We start from the raw sequence: 19,256 nt of genomic DNA, 5'->3' as shown, positions 1-19,256 counted from the left end.
CTACTGTGCGAGCGAGCGAGCGAGCGAGAGAGCGGGCGGCCGGAGCCGAGGCTACGAACGTGTGAGGGAAGTGGAACCAGAGGCGTAATCAAAACACGGAGTCTTGCCAAATCCTGCCTAATTTATCTCCACACGCTCTGCCAGGAATGGGGGACAAGGCGGGGACCAGGTCAGTTCATTTTTCTGCAAAATATGCCAACGTCCGCTGGCCAAATTGACATTTCGCTTTTACGCTGTGATGTAGCCTGGACAGGTTGCTAAAGCTAGCCAGCTAATTCTGGCTATCGAAACCAATGCAATATATAAGCTGGATGACGAGGTAATTCATATCCCTGCTGCGAGTGGTGGGTTTCACCAGCGACGCTAATAATTTGATTGGCAAGTTTCGCGTGTTCCAGGGCTTCTGACAGCCACCTGGTCGCAGATTGAACGGGCTGAGAGTGCAACGTTACGCGCGGAGATGCCGGCTGGTGGAAGCCTATCGTTAGCTAGCTATAGCTATATGTAGATTTGAGGCTATAAAGCTGGTATAGATTTTGGGCATTTAAGTTAGTTATTGTCACGTATTTAGCAAAAAGATGCTTTACATTCTGTGCTGTAAGCCAAGGGGCGGGGTGCCGTCTTGTTAATTTACTAGCTGGCTCGTAAATGATGATCAAAGGCAGTAACTGTTACTGTATATAGAATCATTCACAATCAAGCACGAGTAGCAAAATCGGCTTCACAGTTTAACGCAAAAGGCGAGTTAACGTTAGAAATGCTAGATGTTGTCGCTATGTTGGCAAACCGGTATATTAGTGTTTGTCGGCTTGCTGCGTGAAACACCCACACATTGAAGCTGACATTTGCTCCGTGACTGTCCAGCTGCCGAGCGCGTGCAGGGGATGTTGGTTGCACTACCTGTTACCGAAACACCATCCAGAAAGTAGATAGTCTGTTGATTCGTTTTTTGAATTCGTGTGCGGGTTTGATGGAATAAAGTATAAATAATCGCTATATTTCTTGCTGGCATGCAGTTCACTGTGAATTTCAATGTGAGGTAATCTAAAATTCCAAATTCATGCGTAGAATTTTAATAACACTTTTTCGGTTTACATGCCTCAGCCGAAACATTCTCCCAGCACACTGTAGAGGAGTTCCAGAAATCTGACTTTACTCAAAAAGTGAACAGAAATACGACGGGAACAATGTCTCAACCTTCATCCGGTGAACGGCGGTGCATTTGCACGTTACGCTCACCGTACTGTTAAATCTGTTGGAGTTTCTGGGTTTGAATCCTGAAAACAGTTCTGCAGTCGAGTGTTGATGGGTTTTCTTGCAGATTTTCGGCTTTGGAAGTGGGAGGTGTCCGTGATGGGGGTGGGGTGTGTTTATTATTGAGATGTTTTTCCCCCTGGGTTACGCTGAGTTACAGTGCGTTGGCAGTGGAGGTGGTCGGAGCGATCTCGGCCTCTCTGGAGCCCGTGTTCGTAAAGTTTATCAGAGTACGGATCCGATGTAGGAGCACAGGGGCCTTTACGGTTTAAGGAGACAGAGACAGACACATTCCCGCAAATACACATGGTGATATACCTCACCTCAGTATGAGGAACTGGGCGTTCTAAGAGCTTCCAGAAGTCATCCCCGCCCAGTCTCTCTCTCTCTCTCTCTCTCTCTCGCTCTCTCGCTCTCTCGCTCACTCTTTCTCTCTCTCTCTCTCTCTCTCTCTCTCGCTCTCTCGCTCTCGCTCTCGCTCTCTGCTTGGTTTACAGGAGTTAATTTGGTTTTATGCAGCCTGTATGCAAAGTACTCCTCAATTTCAATCCTCACGGGTTCGCGAGAGGAGCTGGAAATAGGGATAAAAGCTTTGTGTGTGAGAGAGAGAGTTTGTGTGTGAGTGTGTATCAGACACAGACCGCTGGGTTGTTAGATTACATTACATTACATTATTGGCATTTCAGCTCCCCTGGAGCAATGCAGGATTAAGGGCCTTGCTCAAGGGCCCAACAGCTGTGCGGATCTTATTGTGGCGACACCGGGATTAGAACCACCGACCTTCCGTGTCCCAGTCATTTACCTTAACCACTACGCTACAGGCCACCCCTGGTTATAATGTGTCAGACACAGACCGCTGGGTTAGAATGTGTCAGTTTTAGGAGTATATCCCATCCACACATTTACACATTTCAAACATTGTTGTGAATATTTTAAAGAATGTTGAAAGCAGTCTGAGATTTTGGCAGGGGCTCTGGATTAACCATCAGCCTGGCACACCTGCTCATTAAAGATCTGGACTGGATCTATTTTTTCACTTGGCACCTTTCTGTGCTGCACAATAGAGAGGTTTTCAACCAATAATTGTGTGACTGCAGCCCTTTAACACTGTGACTGACTGCAGCCCTTTAACACTGTGACTGCAGCCCTTTAACACTGTGACTACAGCCCTTTAACACTGTGACTGACTACAGCCCTTTAACACTGTGACTGACTGCAGCCCTTTAACACTGTGACTGACTGCAGCCCTTTAACACTGTGACTACAGCCCTTTAACACTGTGACTACAGCCCTTTAACACTGTGACTGACTGCAGCCCTTTAACACTGTGACTGACTGCAGCCCTTTAACACTGTGACTGCAGCCCTTTAACACTGTGACTGCAGCCCTTTAACACTGTGACTGCAGATGCATTGATGCTGCTCAGGCTCTGTGTTACTCATGTCTAACTTCCTGTTTTGTACACAGGTCTGTATTTATCACAGATCCTATCATATGTGTTTGTGTCTTTCTGCTATGGACCTGTGACTAACCATTCCATGAATAAATCATCATCATATTAATAATGCTTATTTAATGTTAGCGCTTTAAATAATTAAAATGTTAAGCACCAAATTAATCCGTTGTTAAGGTGTATGCGTGGTTGCAAATGGATTTTTAAGTGGCTCTTGTCAGAGGGTACAGGGGCTTGGGTATGACAGTGTTCATAGCAGGGCTGGGTAAATGTTGCTGGCTGAGAGAGGGGGTTTGGGGTGTGTGTGGGGGCAGGTCGAGGCAGTATAAACACACTGGATGAACTACAGTGGATGTTTAATTAGCGTTCTGTCAGCAGAGCGGGGACATACGTGGGCGTCGCGATCAGATGTCGGGATGTGTTTTCACGCAGAGAGCTGATTGGCTGTGTAGCGGCTGTGACAGGTCATGTGACACAAGTAGAGACGCTCATGGGGCAACCAGTAGCCTTGCGACTATGATACCTGACTGGGACCCAGAAGGTTGGTGGTTTAAACCCCGGTGTAGCCAGCGATAAGATCTGCACAGCTGTTGGGCCCGTGAGCAGGGCCCTTAACTCCATGTTTCTCTGGATAAAAGCATCAGCTAAATAACAAATTATTATTATTATTATTATTAATATTAATATTATTAATATTGTTGTTATGGTGTCCAGGCTTGCTGCAGTGCTGGACTCTGGTATACTGCGTTCATTTTTTAAATTATATTCTTATGGAAAATTATATATTTTAAAACATGAAACATAGAAGGAAGTGCACTTCTGTTTCAACCTCATCTGTCGTACAGTGACCACATATCCTCTGTCCCTCCCTCCTCTCTGTCTGCCTGGTTAAACTCAGGCCTCCTCTCTCTGTGCCTGGTTGAACTCAGGCCTCCTCTCTCTCTGCCTGGTTAAACTCAGGCCTCCTCTCTCTGCCTGGTTAAACTCAGGCCTCCTCTGCCTGGTTAAACTCAGGCATCCTCTCTGTCTGCCTGGTTAAACTCAGGCCTCCTCTCTCTGCCTGGTTAAACTCAGGCCTCCTCTGCCTGGTTAAACTCAGGCCTCCTCTCTCTGCCTGGTTAAACTCAGGCCTTGATAAATATGATGCTTTAAAATGCATTATTGTGTCTGCGCTGACGAATGTTCTGTCGTCATGGGAACCAGAATGCTCCAGCTGGCTGCCATAGCAACGAAGTGACAGGTCTCCTGAATTCCAAAGTTTCTTCTGGAGATGAAGAAGAAGGGATATGAGCCTCTGCCTTAAACAAGGGGAGAATAGAACTGGGGCAATAGAGTGTGGGGTGGAGCATGGGGGCAGTCGAGTGTATGGTAGAGGTACAGGGGCAGTAAAGTGTGGGGTGTACGTGTGTCCTGGGGGCAGTAGAGTCTTGGTGTAGAGTGTAGGGTAGAGGTACAGGGGCAGTAGAGTGTAGGGTAGAGGTACAGGGGCAGTGGAGTGTAGGGTAGAGGTACAGGGGCAGTAGAGTGTAGGGTAGAGGTACAGGATGGACAGAAACAGCAGCCCGTCTCAGTTTATCCATCTTCATTAGAAACTTTCAGCCATCTTTAAAAATCAAATTTCTCTTTCGCCCTCTCTCTGTCTCTCTCTCTTCCTCCCTCCCTCTTGCTCTCCCTCCCTCTCTCTATGCATATCTCTCTATCTCTATCTCTCCCTCCCCCTCTCTCTATATCTCTCTCTCTATCTATCTTTCTGTCTCTCTCTCCCTCCCTCTCCTTCTCTCTCCCTTTTTCTATATATCTCTCCCTCCCTCCCTCCCTCTCTCTCTGTCTCTCTCCCTCCCTCCCTCCCTCCCTCCCTCCCTCTCTCTCTCTCTCTCTCTCTCTCTCTCTTTCTCTCACTCTGTATCTCTGTGTTGTTGTATTGATTGTAGCCCAGTCCTCTGTGAGTGTGTGAGTGTGTGAGTGTGTGAGTATGTGAGTGTGTGAGTGTGTGAGTATGTGAGTATGTGAGTATGTGAGTATGTGAGTGTGTGAGTGTGTGAGTGTGTGAGTGTGTGAGTGTGTGAGTGTGCGTGTGCGTGTGTTGTATTGTAGCCCAGCCCATCTCTTTGACTGAATTAGTGCAGTGGTGTTTGTTGTGTTTGTTGTGTTTGTTCTTGTTTTTTTAGGACTCTTCATCTGCTTCTCTCCTCTCTCCCCCTCTCTTTGGCTTATTCCTCCTCTCTGGTCACATCCTCTGTTTCTCAGCCTCTCTCTGTTTCTCAGCCTCTCTCTGGTTCCTGCTGCAGATGCAGAAAGGCTTATGTTTAATCCTGGAGCTCTGCACCATGTCTTTACTGAAATGACTCCCAGTAATATTGAATCTTATGTGTGTGTACTTGTAGGCAATATTTCCATTTCTATGTTTTGAGTAAACTATTGTTGCCCATCGTCAGTGTTTAAGGATTGTTCTCTCAGATTTGCATGCGTCATAACATTTAGAACAGTTCTACTGTGGTCAGGGCCTTGTGCTCTGGAAATGTATGGAGTTGATATGCCAGTACTTGCACTGGCCACTGTTGTAGCCATTTGGCTCCCTGTCTGTTGCTGAGTGTCCGTGGCTGTTGGTATTTGGCAATTAACTGAAAATTAATCTGAACTAAAAATCTCTCTTCTGTCTCCTTGCCTTCATCCCTCTTTCTCTCCCTCTTTCTCTCCCTGTCCCAGAGTCTTCAAGAAATCCAGTCCCAACTGCAAGGTGAAGTCATGCGTTAATTTACTCTGTTCATGTGTCTGTATGGACGCTCACATTTTTACTTTATTACACCTACTTATTCATGCGATTGTCTAATCAGCCAATTGTGTGGCAGCAGTGCAATGTGTACAATCATGTAGATACAGGTCAGCAGCTTCAGGTGATGTTCACATCAACCATCAGAATGGGGAAAAAATGTGATCTAAGTGACTTTGACTGTGGAAAGATTATTGGTGGCAGACAGGGTGGTTTGAGTGTCTCAGAAACTGCTGATCTGGGATTTTCATGCAAACTAGTCTCGAGAGTTTGCAAATGAATGGATGAAAAAAAATCAAGTGAGTAGCAGTTCTACAGACAGAAACGCCTTGTTAATGAGAGACATCAGAGGAGAATGGCCAGACTGGTCTAAGCTGACAGGAAGGTGACAGTAACTCAAATAACCACACATTACAACTGTGGTATGCAGAAGAGCATCTCTGAACACACAACACATCATAACTCAAAGTGGATAGGCTACAGCAGTAGAAGTCTAAAAAATAAGTCTAAAAAATACCCAATAAAATGCTCACTGAGTGTATGTTGTGTGTTTGTGTGTGTTGTATGTGTTATGTGTGTGTTGTGTGGTGTGTGTGTGTGTGTTGTGTATGTTGTGTGCTGTATGTGTTCTGAGTGTGTATGTTGTGTGTGTGTTTGTGTTGTATGTGTGTGTGTATTGTGTGTATTGTGTGTGTTGTGTGTGTTGTGTGAGTGTGTTGTATGTGTTGTGTGTGTGTGAGTGTGTTGTTTGTGTGAGTGTGTGTTGTATGTGTTGTGAGTGTGTTGTGTGTGTGTGTGTGTGTGTGAGAGTGTGTGTTGTATGTGTTGTGAGTGTGTTGAGTGTGTTGTGTGGTGTGTGTGTATGTTGTGTGTGCTGTATGTGTTCTGAGTGTGTATGTTGTGTGTGTGTTTTTGTTGTGAGTGAGTGAGTGTGTGTGTGTGTGTATTGTGTGTGTGTATGTGTGTGTGTGTGTGTGTGTGTGTGTGTGTGTGTGTGTGTGTGTGTGTAAATGCATGCTCCTCTCTCTCCTCAGGTGACAGTGTACCTGGGTAAGAGGGACTTTGTGGACCATCTGGATCATGTGGACCCAGTGGGTGAGTGGGCGTGGCCAAGGCAGGGCAGGGGAGGGGATTATAAAGCAGGTGTGTGTGTGAGTGTGTGTGAGTGTGTGTGAGTGTGTGTGTGTGAGTGTGTGTGAGTGTGTGTGAGTGTGTGTGTCAGTGTCTGTCAGTGTATGTGTGTGTCAGTGTGTGTGTGTCTGTGAGAGTGTGTTTTAAAACCAGGTTATCGTTAAAGTTAATTTTAGGATTAATACACTCAACTTGTCACATTGGGTTGAAAAAAAATGATGCATCTTCTAATATACATAATATTCATAAATAATGTATACCAACATGAAGTGTAATATCTCTGAGAAACTCTGGAGAGCCACTCATACAGACCCACACACTCATACAGACCCACACACTCATACAGACCCACACACTCATACAGACCCGCACACTCATACAGACCCGCACACTCATACAGACCCGCACACTCACACAGACCCACACACTCATACAGACCCACACACTCATACAGACCCACACACTCACACAGACCCACACACTCACACAGACCCACACACTCATACAGACCCACACACTCAAACAGACACACTCATACAGACACACTCAAACAGACCCACACACTCACACAGACACACTCACACAGACCCACACACTCATACAGACACTCTCACACAGACACACTCATACAGACCCACACACTCATACAGACACTCTCACACAGACACACTCACACAGACCCACACACTCACACAGACCCGCACACTCATACAGACACACTCACACAGACCCACACACTCATACAGACCCACTCACACAGACCCACACACTCACACAGACCCGCACACTCATACAGACACACTCACACAGACCCACACACTCATACAGACCCACTCACACAGACCCACACACTCACACAGACCCACACACTCATACAGACCCTCACACTCATACAGACCCTCACACTCACACAGACCCACACACTCATACAGACACTCTCACACAGACACACTCACACAGACCCACACACTCATACAGACCCACTCACACAGACCCACACACTCACACAGACCCGCACACTCATACAGACACACTCACACAGACCCACACACTCATACAGACCCACTCACACAGACCCACACACTCACACAGACCCACACACTCATACAGACCCTCACACTCATACAGACCCTCACACTCACACAGACCCACACACTCATACAGACCCGCACACTCACACAGACCCACACACTCACACAGACCCACACACTCATACAGACCCGCACACTCATACAGACACACTCACACAGACCCACACACTCATACAGACACACTCACACAGACCCACACACTCATACAGACCCTCACACTCATACAGACCCTCACACTCACACAGACCCACACACACATACAGACCCACACACTCTTACAGACCCGCACACTCATACAGACACACTCATACAGACCCACACACTCATACACACACTCATACAGACACACTCACACAGACCCACTCACACAGACCCACACACTCATACACACGCACTCGCACAGACCCACACACTCATACAGACACACTCACACAGACCCACACACTCATACAGACACTCTCACACAGACCCACACACTCATACAGACACACTCACACAGACCCACACACTCATACAGACACTCTCACACAGACCCACACACTCATACAGACCCACACACTCACACAGACCCACACACTCATACAGACCCACACACTCATACAGACCCACACACTCACACAGACCCACACACTCACACAGACCCACACACTCATACAGACCCACACACTCAAACAGACACACTCATACAGACACACTCAAACAGACCCACACACTCACACAGACACACTCACACAGACCCACACACTCATACAGACACTCTCACACAGACACACTCATACAGACCCACACAATCATACAGACACTCTCACACAGACACACTCACACAGACCCACACACTCACACAGACCCGCACACTCATACAGACACACTCACACAGACCCACACACTCATACAGACCCACTCACACAGACCCACACACTCACACAGACCCGCACACTCACACAGACCCGCACACTCACACAGACCCACACACTCACACAGACCCACACACTCACACAGACCCACACACTCACACAGACCCACACACTCATACAGACCCTCACACTCATACAGACCCTCACACTCACACAGACCCACACACTCATACAGACCCGCACACTCACACAGACCCACACACTCATACAGACCCACACACTCATACAGACACACTCACACAGACCCACACACTCATACAGACACACTCACACAGACCCACACACTCATACAGACCCTCACACTCATACAGACCCTCACACTCACACAGACCCACACACACATACAGACCCACACACTCATACAGACCCGCACACTCATACAGACACACTCATACAGACCCACACACTCATACACACACTCATACAGACACACTCACACAGACCCACTCACACAGACCCACACACTCATACACACACACTCGCACAGACCCACACACTCATACAGACACACTCACACAGACCCACACACTCATACAGACACACTCACACAGACCCACACACTCATACAGACACACTCACACAGACCCACACACTCATACAGACACACTCACACAGACCCACACACTCATACAGACACACTCACACAGACCCACACACTCACACAGACACACTCACACAGACCCACACACTCATACAGACACACTCACACAGACCCACACACTCATACAGACACACTCACACAGACCCACACACTCATACAGACACTCTCACACAGACCCACACACTCATACAGACACTCTCACACAGACCCACACACTCATACAGACACACTCACACAGACCCACACACTCATACAGACACACTCACACAGACCCACACAGTCAGAGTGCAGGAGACCCACTCACACAGACCCACACACTCATACAGACACTCTCACACAGACCCACACAGTCAGAGTGCAGGAGACCCACTCATAGGCATGCGCAGAGAGTCGCTCGAGCTGCTGAATCCTTGTGGGACGGCTGGTCTCAGCTCTTGTACGGGTTGGTTTATCTCGAGGTCTGTCGTGTGTCGTTACTGAGAGCTGCCCTGCCTCTGCTGAGACTTCATGGTAAAGGTATCCGGATGTGTTCTGAACGATGAACTGCAGGTTCAGCACAGGCATCACACACGTCCCACAGAGCTGTAGTGCTCATCAGCTAAAGGGGTGAAATGAGCTCATTATAAAGGTGTTGCGTTGTTGTGTTCGGATAGTAGCAGTGATTAACACGGAGCTTTCCCTCCCTCTCTACTCTAATCCCACTTCCCCACAAGATGGAGTGATCTTGGTGGATCCAGAGTATCTGAAAGATCGGAAAGGTACAGTATACCTGCTGACTGTTTGTTATCTGAGAGTGAGAGTGAGTGACTCCTTGTGTGTGAGTCTGTGAGTGACTCTTTGTGAGTGACTCTTTTTGAGTGACTCTGTGTGAGTGAGTCTGAGTGAGAGTGACTCCTTGTGAGTGACTCTGAGTGAGAGTGACTCCTCATGCCTCCTCTCCAGTGTTCGTGACCCTGACGTGTGCGTTTCGGTATGGGCGGGAGGACCTAGATGTGCTCGGTCTGTCCTTCCGGAAGGATCTGCACATCTCCACCTTCCAGGCGTTCCCGCCCCGGCCTGAGGAGCGTCGACCAATCAGCCGCCTGCAGGAGAGGCTGCTGAAGAAGCTGGGCCAGCACGCGCACCCATTTTACTTCACTGTGAGGAGAGCCCGCTGCTCACGCCCTACTCACACACTGCTCGCGCCCTACTCACACACTACTCACGCCCTACTCACACACTGCTCGCGCCCTACTCACACACTACTCACGCCCTACTCACACACTACTCACGCCCTGCTCACGCCCTGCTCACGCTCTACTCACGCACTACTCACACACTACTCACGCCCTGCTCATGCCCTGCTCACGCACTACTCACGCACTACTCACACACTACTCACGCACTACTCACGCACTACTCACGCACTACTCACGCACTACTCACACACTACTCACGCACTACTCACGCACTACTCACGCACTACTCACACACTACTCATGCCCTGCTCACGCCCTGCTCGCGCCCTACTCACACACTACTCACACACTACTCACGCCCTGCTCACGCACTACTCACACACTACTCACACACTACTCACGCCCTACTCACACACTACTCACGCCCTGCTCACGCACTACTCACGCCCTGCTCACGCCCTGCTTGCGCCCTACTCACACACTACTCACACACTACTCACGCCCTACTCACGCCCTACTCACACACTACTCACGCCCTACTCACACATTACTCACGCCCTACTCACACACTACTCACGCCCTACTCACGCACTACTCACGCCCTGCTCACGCACTACTCACGCCCTGCTCACACACTACTCACACACTACTCACGCCCTACTCACACACTGCTTGCGCCCTACTCACACACTACTCACGCCCTACTCACACACTACTCACGCCCTGCTCACGCCCTGCTCACGCTCTACTCACGCACTACTCACACACTACTCACGCCCTGCTCACGCCCTGCTCACGCACTACTCACGCACTACTCACACACTACTCATGCCCTGCTCACGCCCTGCTCGCGCCCTACTCACACACTACTCACACACTACTCACGCCCTGCTCACGCACTACTCACACACTACTCACACACTACTCACGCCCTACTCACACACTACTCACGCCCTGCTCACGCACTACTCACGCCCTGCTCACGCCCTGCTCACGCACTACTCACACACTACTCACACACTACTCACACACTACTCACACACTACTCACGCCCTACTCACGCCCTACTCACACACTACTCACGCCCTACTCACACATTACTCACGCCCTACTCACACACTACTCACGCCCTACTCACGCACTACTCACGCCCTGCTCACGCACTACTCACGCCCTGCTCACGCCCTGCTTGCGCCCTACTCACACACTACTCACACACTACTCACGCCCTGCTCATGCCCTACTCACACACTACTCACGCACGACTCACACACTACTCACGCACTACTCACGCCCTGCTCACGCCCTGCTCACACCCTGCTCACGCCCTGCTCACGCCCTACTCACGCCCTACTCACACACTACTCACACACTAACACACTACTCATGCCCTACTCACACACTACTCACGCCCTACTCACACATTACTCACGCCCTACTCACACACTACTCACGCCATACTCACACACTACTCACACACTACTCACGCCCTGCTCACGCCCTGCTCACACCCTGCTCACGCCCTACTCACGCCCTACTCACACACTACTCACGCCATACTCACACACTACTCACGCCCTGCTCATGCCCTACTCACACACTACTCACGCACTACTCACACACTACTCACGCACTGCTCATGCCCTGCTCATGCCCTACTCACACACTACTCACACACTAACACACTACTCACGCCCTACTCATGCCCTACTCATGCCCTGCTCACATACTGCTCACATACTACTCACACCCTATTCACACACTACTCACACACTACTCACATACTACTCACATACTACTCACGCCCTACTCACACCCTACTCACATGCTGCTCACACCCTACTCACACCCTACTCACACCCTACTCACGCCCTGCTCACACACTGCTCACACACTGCTCACACGCTGCTCACAGCACAGACACCACTCATCACACTGTTCCCTTCATCTGGGAATCTGGGAGTCCCCTATGCTGCACTGAGCAGGCCTGTAGCATGTAGCGTGTAGCATGTGTGATGTGTAAATCTGTGTGTCTGTCTGTGCCAGATTCCCCAGAACCTGCCCTGCTCAGTGACCTTACAGCCAGGGCCAGAAGACACTGGCAAGGTAACGCTCGCTAATGCACATGCATGCACGCCCTCACACAGATGCACACGCATGCACGCCCTCACACAGATGCACACGCATGCACGCCCTCACACAGATGCACACGCATGCACGCCCTCACACAGATGCACACGCATGCACGCCCATTGTTGCTTTACATTTATATCTCTCTCTCTTTCTTTCTGACTGTCTCTCTCTCTCTCTCTCTCTCTCTTTCTCTTTCTCTAGGCCTGTGGGGTTGATTTTGAGGTCAGAGCTTTCTGTGCAAAATCAGTGGAGGAGAAAATTCACAAAAGGTAGTGGCGTTCCTGCTATAGTGTTATAATCTGCACTGGGGTACTATGCAGAGGGACCTATGTGCTTGCTGATCAGTGTATTATAGGAGCTCTGTGTGTGCGAGTGTGTGATATATATACAGTGTGTGTGTGTGTACGTGTGTGTGATATATATACAGTATGTGTGTGTGTGTTTCATGTATACAGTGTATGTGTGTGATATAGTATATACAGTGTATGTGTGTGATATAGTATGTATAGTGTGTTTGTGTGTGTGATATATATATATACAGTGTGTTTTGTAGGAACTCTGTGCGATTGGTGATCAGGAAAGTTCAGTACGCTCCAGAGAAGTCGGGCCCACAGCCCATGGTGGAGACGACCCGTAGCTTCCTCATGTCCGACCGATCTCTACACCTGGAGGCCTCTCTGGACAAGGAGGTACTGAACACAGGGTGTACATAAACTCACACACAAACACAGGGTGTACGTAAACTCACACATAAACACAGGGTATACATAAACTCACACATAAACACAGGGTATACATAAACTCACACAAACACAGGGTATATACATAAACTCACACATAAACACAGGGTATATACATAAGCTCACACATAAACACAGGTTATACATAAACTCACACATAAACACAGGTTATACATAAACTCACACATAAACACAGGGTAGACATAAACTCACACAAACACAGGGTATATACATAAACTCACACAAACACAGGGTATATACATAAACTCACACAAACACAGGGTATATACATAAACTCACACATAAACACAGGGTATATACATAAACTCACACATAAACACAGGTTATACATAAACTCACACATAAACACAGGTTATACATAAACTCACACATAAACACAGGGTATACATAAACTCACACAAACACAGGGTATATACATAAACTCACACAAACACAGGGTATATACATAAACTCACACAAACACAGGGTATATACATAAACTCACACATAAACACAGGGTATATACATAAACTCACACATAAACACAGGTATATACATAAACTCACACATAAACACAGGTTATACATAAACTCACACATAAACACAGGTTATACATAAACTCACACATAAACACAGGTTATACATAAACTCACACAAACAGAGGGTATATACATAAACTCACACATAAACACAGGGTATATACATAAACTCACACATAAACACAGGGTATACATAAACTCACATAAACACATGGTATATACATAAACTCACACATAAACACAGGGTATACATAAACTCACACAAACACAGGGTATACATAAACTCACATAAACATGGAGTATACATAAACGCACACACAAAAGTGTACATAAAATAACACAAAAACGGTACATACACAAACTTTATATGGAATTTCTCTCTGTGTAGCTGTACTACCATGGGGAGCCCATCAGTGTGAATGTGCATGTTACCAATAACTCCACCAGGACCGTCAAGAAAATCAAAATCTCTGGTGAGAAACACAACCTCTGTTCAGTCTTGTCCTGTTCTCCCACGCATTTTTACTCTCCGGCTCTCTCTCTCATCTTTTCTCTCACTCTCAAAATTTTAAACAATATTTAATATTGTTAATTCTTTGTTAAGATTGTTAAGAACTTGAAGAAGGCATTACTTTTCACTCATAGCAGTTTTACCATAGTATTTAATGAAGACATTCTCTCTCTTTCTCTCTTTCTCTGTCTGAAATGGAAGTAAATAGGCAGTGTTCCTCTTTCTGTTGAATTGAAAGTGTTTAACTGAGTGCTAAGCGTGCTCAGTGTTGAATGCAGTGTTGAATTGGCAGTGTTTAACTGAGTGCTAAGCGTGCTCAGTGTTAAATGCAGTGTTGCATTGGCAGTGTTTAACTGAGTGCTAAGCGTGCTCAGTGTTAAATGCAGTGTTGAATTGGCAGTGTTTTACTGAGTGCTAAGCGTGCTCAGTGTTAAATGCAGTGTTGAATTGGCAGTGTTTAACTGAGTGCTAAGACAGCGTCTCTCTCTCTCAGTGCGGCAGTACGCAGACATCTGCCTGTTCAGCACGGCTCAGTACAAGTGTCCCGTGGCCCACACTGAGGCTGAGTGAGTACCCATCTGTCTCTCCCTCCATCTCTCTGTCTCTCCCTCTATCTCTCTGTCTCTGTCTCTCTCTCTGTCTCTCCCTCTATCTCTCTCTCTGTCTCTCCCTCTATCTCTCTCTTTCTCTGTCTCTCCCTCCATCTCTGTCTGTCTCTCCCTCCATCTCTCTGGCTGTCTCTCCCTCTATCTCTCTCTCTGTCTCTCCCTCCATCTCTCTCTCTGTCTCTCCCTCTATCTCTCTCTCTGTCTCTCCCTCCCATCTCTCTCTTTCTCTGTCTCTCCCTCCATCTCTGTCTGTCTCTCCCTCCATCTCTCTGGCTGTCTCTCCCTCTATCTCTCTCTCTGTCTCTCCCTCCATCTCTCTCTCTGTTTCTCCCTCCATCTTTCTCTTTCTCTGTCTCTCCCTCCATCTCTGTCTGTCTCCCCCTCCGTCTCTCTGTCTGTCTCCCCCTCCATCTCTCTCTCTCTCTGTCTCTCCCTCCATCTCTCTCTGTCTCTCCCTCTCTCTGTCTCTCCATCTCTCTGTCTGTCTCTCCCTCCGTCTCTCTCTGTGTCTCCCTCCATCTCTCTCTCTGTCTCTCCCTCCATCTCTCTGTCTCTTCTTCTATCTCTCTCTGTCTGTCTCTTCCTTTATCTCTCTCTTTCTCTGTTTAAGCTCATATGGGCTCATTGAACAGTGTGACAGTGTGCTCCTGACTACATGCAGGGGTTGTGGCTGGCCACAGCAGGTTTCTGCTCTGGGTGACTGGAGTGCGTTTATACTTTTTGTGAAGGACAACAACCACAGTCTACATTGGGCGGTGAATTCAGTCGAGCGACACATATCACACTGAAGTGTTTAACACTGCAACCTCCATTCCACACAAACACTGTCCTCAATCTGACCGGACGCATTTCAGCCTGCGTTTCCCATGAGTTTTCCCATGGGTTGATGTGTGCCTGTCCCTCCTGCAGTGACCAGGTATCGTCCAGCTCCACCTTCTGTAAGGTGTACACTCTCACCCCAACGCTCACCAGCAACCGGGAGAAGAGGGGCCTGGCCCTCGACGGCAAGCTCAAACATGAGGACACGAACCTGGCCTCCAGCACCATGTGAGAGCCCCCTTACACTTATACAACGCCACTTACACCAGCCCGCGTATACCGCTCAACCTATACCACCCTGCTTATACTGCAGAACCTATACCAGCCTGCGTATACAATGCCACTTACACCAGCCTGCATATACCGCTCAACCTATACCACCCTGCTTATACCGCTCAACCTATACCACCCTGCTTATACTGCAGAACCTATACCAGCCTGTGTATACAATGCCACTTATACCATACTGCTTATGCCAAACTACTGATGCCAATTATGATATGTATGTTTCAGAACTGTGTACATAAGCATAATTCTATACAGCATTAATTTATAGAGTATATCAAACCCATGTTCTGCCCTGTGGGCATCTCTCTGTCGCCCCCTCTCTGTGTGTCTGTGCATTGCAGAGTGAAGGATGTGTCCAATAAGGAGGTTCTGGGCATTCTGGTCTCCTACAGGGTGAAAGTGAAGCTGGTTGTGTCGCGTGGAGGGTAGGTTCTGCAGCAGTCTCAGCTCTGTTTGTCAGGTTTCCCATGAGCCTTTGCATCTGCTCCAGCTCTCCAATGATCCTCTGTTTCAGGGACGTGTCAGTGGAGTTGCCGTTTATCCTCATGCACCCCAAACCCGTAGAACTGCCCAACTCTCGACCGGAATCAGGTACACCCCCACCACTCCTGCGCCCCCGTACGCAATCTTTCATTCTTATGATTTGTTTTAAAGGAAAAATGAAACTTAAAAATGTTTTCCTCTGCAGCTGTCCCAGAGCTGGATCCCCCGATCGACACCAACCTGATCGAGTTTGAGACAAAGTGAGTGAGTGAGTGAGTGAGTGAGTGAGTGAGTGAGTGAGTGAGTGAGTGAGTGAGTGAGTGAGTGAGTGAGTGAGTGAGTGAGTGAGTGAGTGAGTGAGTGAGTGAGTGAGTGAGTGAGTGAGTGAGTGAGTGAGTGAGAGTGAGAAAGAGAGTGAGAAAGAGAGAGAAAGAGTGTGTGAGTGTGTGAGAGAGTGAGTGTGTGAGAGAGAGTGAGAGAGTGAGAGAGTGAGAAAGAGAGTGTGAGTGAGTGTGTGAGTGTGTGAGAGAGTGAGAGAGTGTGTGTGTGAGTGTGTGAGAGAGTGAGTGTGTGTGAGTGAGTGTGTGAGTGAGTGTGAGAGAGAGAGAGAGAGAGAGAGTGAGTGTGAGAGAGTGTGAGAGAGTGAGAGAGTGTGTGAGAGTGTGAGAGAGTGAGTGAGAGAGTGAGTGAGTGTGTGAGTGAGAGAGTGAGAGAGAGAGAGAGTGAGTGTGAGAGAGTGAGAGAGTGAGAGAGTGAGAGAGTGAGAGAGTGAGAGAGTGAGAGAGTGTGTGAGTGTGTGAGTGTGTGAGAGAGTGAGTGTGAGTGTGTGAGTGTGAGAGAGTGAGAGAGTGAGTGTGTGTGAGTGTGTGAGTGTGTGAGTGTGTGAGTGTGTGTGGGTGTGAGAGAGTGAGAGAGTGAGAGAGTGAGAGTGAGAGTGTGTGTGTGTGTGTGTGAGTGTGAGTGTGAGTGTGAGTGTGAGTGTGAGAGAGTGTGAGAGAGTGTGAGAGAGTGTGAGAGAGTGTGAGAGTGTGTGAGAGAGTGTGAGCGCTCTGCTATGCTGGCTTGTAGTCTTATTACCCATTATCATTGTCCACCAGTACACGAGTCTGCTTTGCAAACAGAATCTTAGTTAATGTGCATTTACTGCCACTCATTTGTACACTTGGAGTAACAGACGCAGGCAGTGCTGGGCGGGGGCTGGTTTGGGGTAACAGACGCAGGCAGTGCTGGGCGGGGGCTGGTTTGGGGTAACAGACGCAGGCAGTGCTGGGCGGGGGCTGGTTTGGGGTAACAGACGCAGGCAGTGCTGCGGGGGCTGGTTTGGGGTGCGGAGTTTAGTGCGCATGTGGGCCATGGTGTGGTCCCTGCTCTGACTGCACACACGGCGTCTGTTTGGCGCCGTAGTTTCTCTCAGGACGATGACTTTGTGTTCGAGGACTTCGCCCGACTCCGTCTGAAAGGGATGAAGGAGGAAGAGCACCTCTGCTGAGGCTCCGCCCCTGGTCACACCCCCTGCCCGGGTCATGAGAGGGGGCGTGGCCAAGCTGCTGCTGCTGTAAAAAAATGTTCCTTTTTTCTTTTGTACTTTCCCCCAGCCCCCCGGTCTCTCCCTTACAGCTCTGTCACTGAAGCCACTCTTAAGATGGCCGCCTCTCTAAGATGGCCGCCGCTGAAATGCTGTCAACGCCATATTGAGCCCGGGCCCTTTGCCTGTCCTGCTGTTCTGTCACAGAAGGAGGGAAGCACAGTCTGCCCATTACTGGCGGAAAGGGAGGGAAATAATCATTTAGGTCTTTTTGTTTTTTTTGGAAAGGCATGAGTATGAAAGGAAGTGTGAGTGATCTGTCCATCATCCTGTCATTCTCATCTGGGAGGGGCCAGGAGAACTGTGGAAACGGTGGACTACTGTGTGGATACACACACACACACACACACACCTGCACACTCACGTAGACACACACACACACACACACACACACACACACAAGCACACACACACATACAGACAAGCACACACACACACACACACACAGACAAGCACACACACACCTGCACACTCACGTAGACACACACACACACACAAGCACACACAGTGTTAGAGGGACCACTCTTGAGCGGTTTTGGGTGCTTTGCATGTCAGGGAAATGTCTTTGTTTATATACCGTATACATGTTATAAAATCACATGTTTAACAGCACGTGTGTTATGCTGTATATTGGTGATGACATGATTTATGTAAGGAATCATGGGCAGGGCGGGGCATAAGGGTGAGAGGAGGCGTGGCCTGATGCACAGGAGGCGTGGCCTGATGAGAACGCTGCTCATTCCCAACTTCAGTGCGATATGAACGTCACCTGTCACCTGTCACCTCATTCTCCGTGTTCTTATTGTCTACATTGCCAGAGACATTGCTGCCATTTTTTTTTTGGTTTGTAAAAAAAAAAAGAAAAAAAAGAAAAAAAAGGTCTTTTTTATTAAAGTGGAAGAATTCACCCTCTCTGCACTGCTCTTGTACCGTCTTGTGCCACACTGACTCCGCCCCGGCCAGTGCCGTGTTCACCCACATTACCGCGTTACTCCTGTAACCTGCCTGTGAGTGTGTGTGTCCAGGGAGAAAAACGCATCTGGCTTCATACTGTTGCTTCAGAAAATACGCTATTTTTACAAATCACTGAATAAAAAGTAAAATAAACAGCTCTGTTAATTTAAAACAAAGGTCACTGCCTACCATCCAGTGGAGTAA

At 48.3% G+C, this 19,256-nt stretch overlaps 1 protein-coding gene across 2 annotated transcripts in view; it reads left to right on the top strand.

Annotated features, from left to right (window-relative positions):
• The window catches only part of arrb2a (arrestin, beta 2a), an 18,475-nt gene extending 31 nt beyond the window's left edge, over positions 1 to 18,444 (top strand). Inside the window, exons 1-15 of one of the 2 annotated variants that reach the window (XM_061248095.1) lie at positions 1 to 169; positions 5,414 to 5,444; positions 6,512 to 6,572; positions 9,928 to 9,972; positions 10,157 to 10,353; positions 12,439 to 12,498; positions 12,727 to 12,794; positions 13,067 to 13,214; positions 14,193 to 14,277; positions 14,809 to 14,881; positions 15,833 to 15,970; positions 16,372 to 16,455; positions 16,545 to 16,621; positions 16,719 to 16,773; positions 17,918 to 18,444. The exon at positions 1 to 169 is cut by the window's left edge and continues 31 nt beyond it. In XM_061248095.1, coding sequence (XP_061104079.1) covers positions 147 to 169; positions 5,414 to 5,444; positions 6,512 to 6,572; positions 9,928 to 9,972; positions 10,157 to 10,353; positions 12,439 to 12,498; positions 12,727 to 12,794; positions 13,067 to 13,214; positions 14,193 to 14,277; positions 14,809 to 14,881; positions 15,833 to 15,970; positions 16,372 to 16,455; positions 16,545 to 16,621; positions 16,719 to 16,773; positions 17,918 to 18,002 — 1,230 coding nt within the window. In that variant the 5' untranslated portion in view covers positions 1 to 146 and the 3' untranslated portion in view covers positions 18,003 to 18,444. The remainder of the gene's footprint in view (positions 170 to 5,413; positions 5,445 to 6,511; positions 6,573 to 9,927; positions 9,973 to 10,156; positions 10,354 to 12,438; positions 12,499 to 12,726; positions 12,795 to 13,066; positions 13,215 to 14,192; positions 14,278 to 14,808; positions 14,882 to 15,832; positions 15,971 to 16,371; positions 16,456 to 16,544; positions 16,622 to 16,718; positions 16,774 to 17,917) is intronic. The other variant, XM_061248097.1, reaches the window with a different exon arrangement.
• Positions 18,445 to 19,256: the final 812 nt, after the last annotated feature.

This window comes from Conger conger, chromosome 7, assembly GCF_963514075.1.
Source record: "Conger conger chromosome 7, fConCon1.1, whole genome shotgun sequence".
Taxonomy (NCBI): domain Eukaryota; kingdom Metazoa; phylum Chordata; class Actinopteri; order Anguilliformes; family Congridae; genus Conger; species Conger conger.
This window is presented reverse-complemented; position numbering and strand designations above follow the sequence as displayed.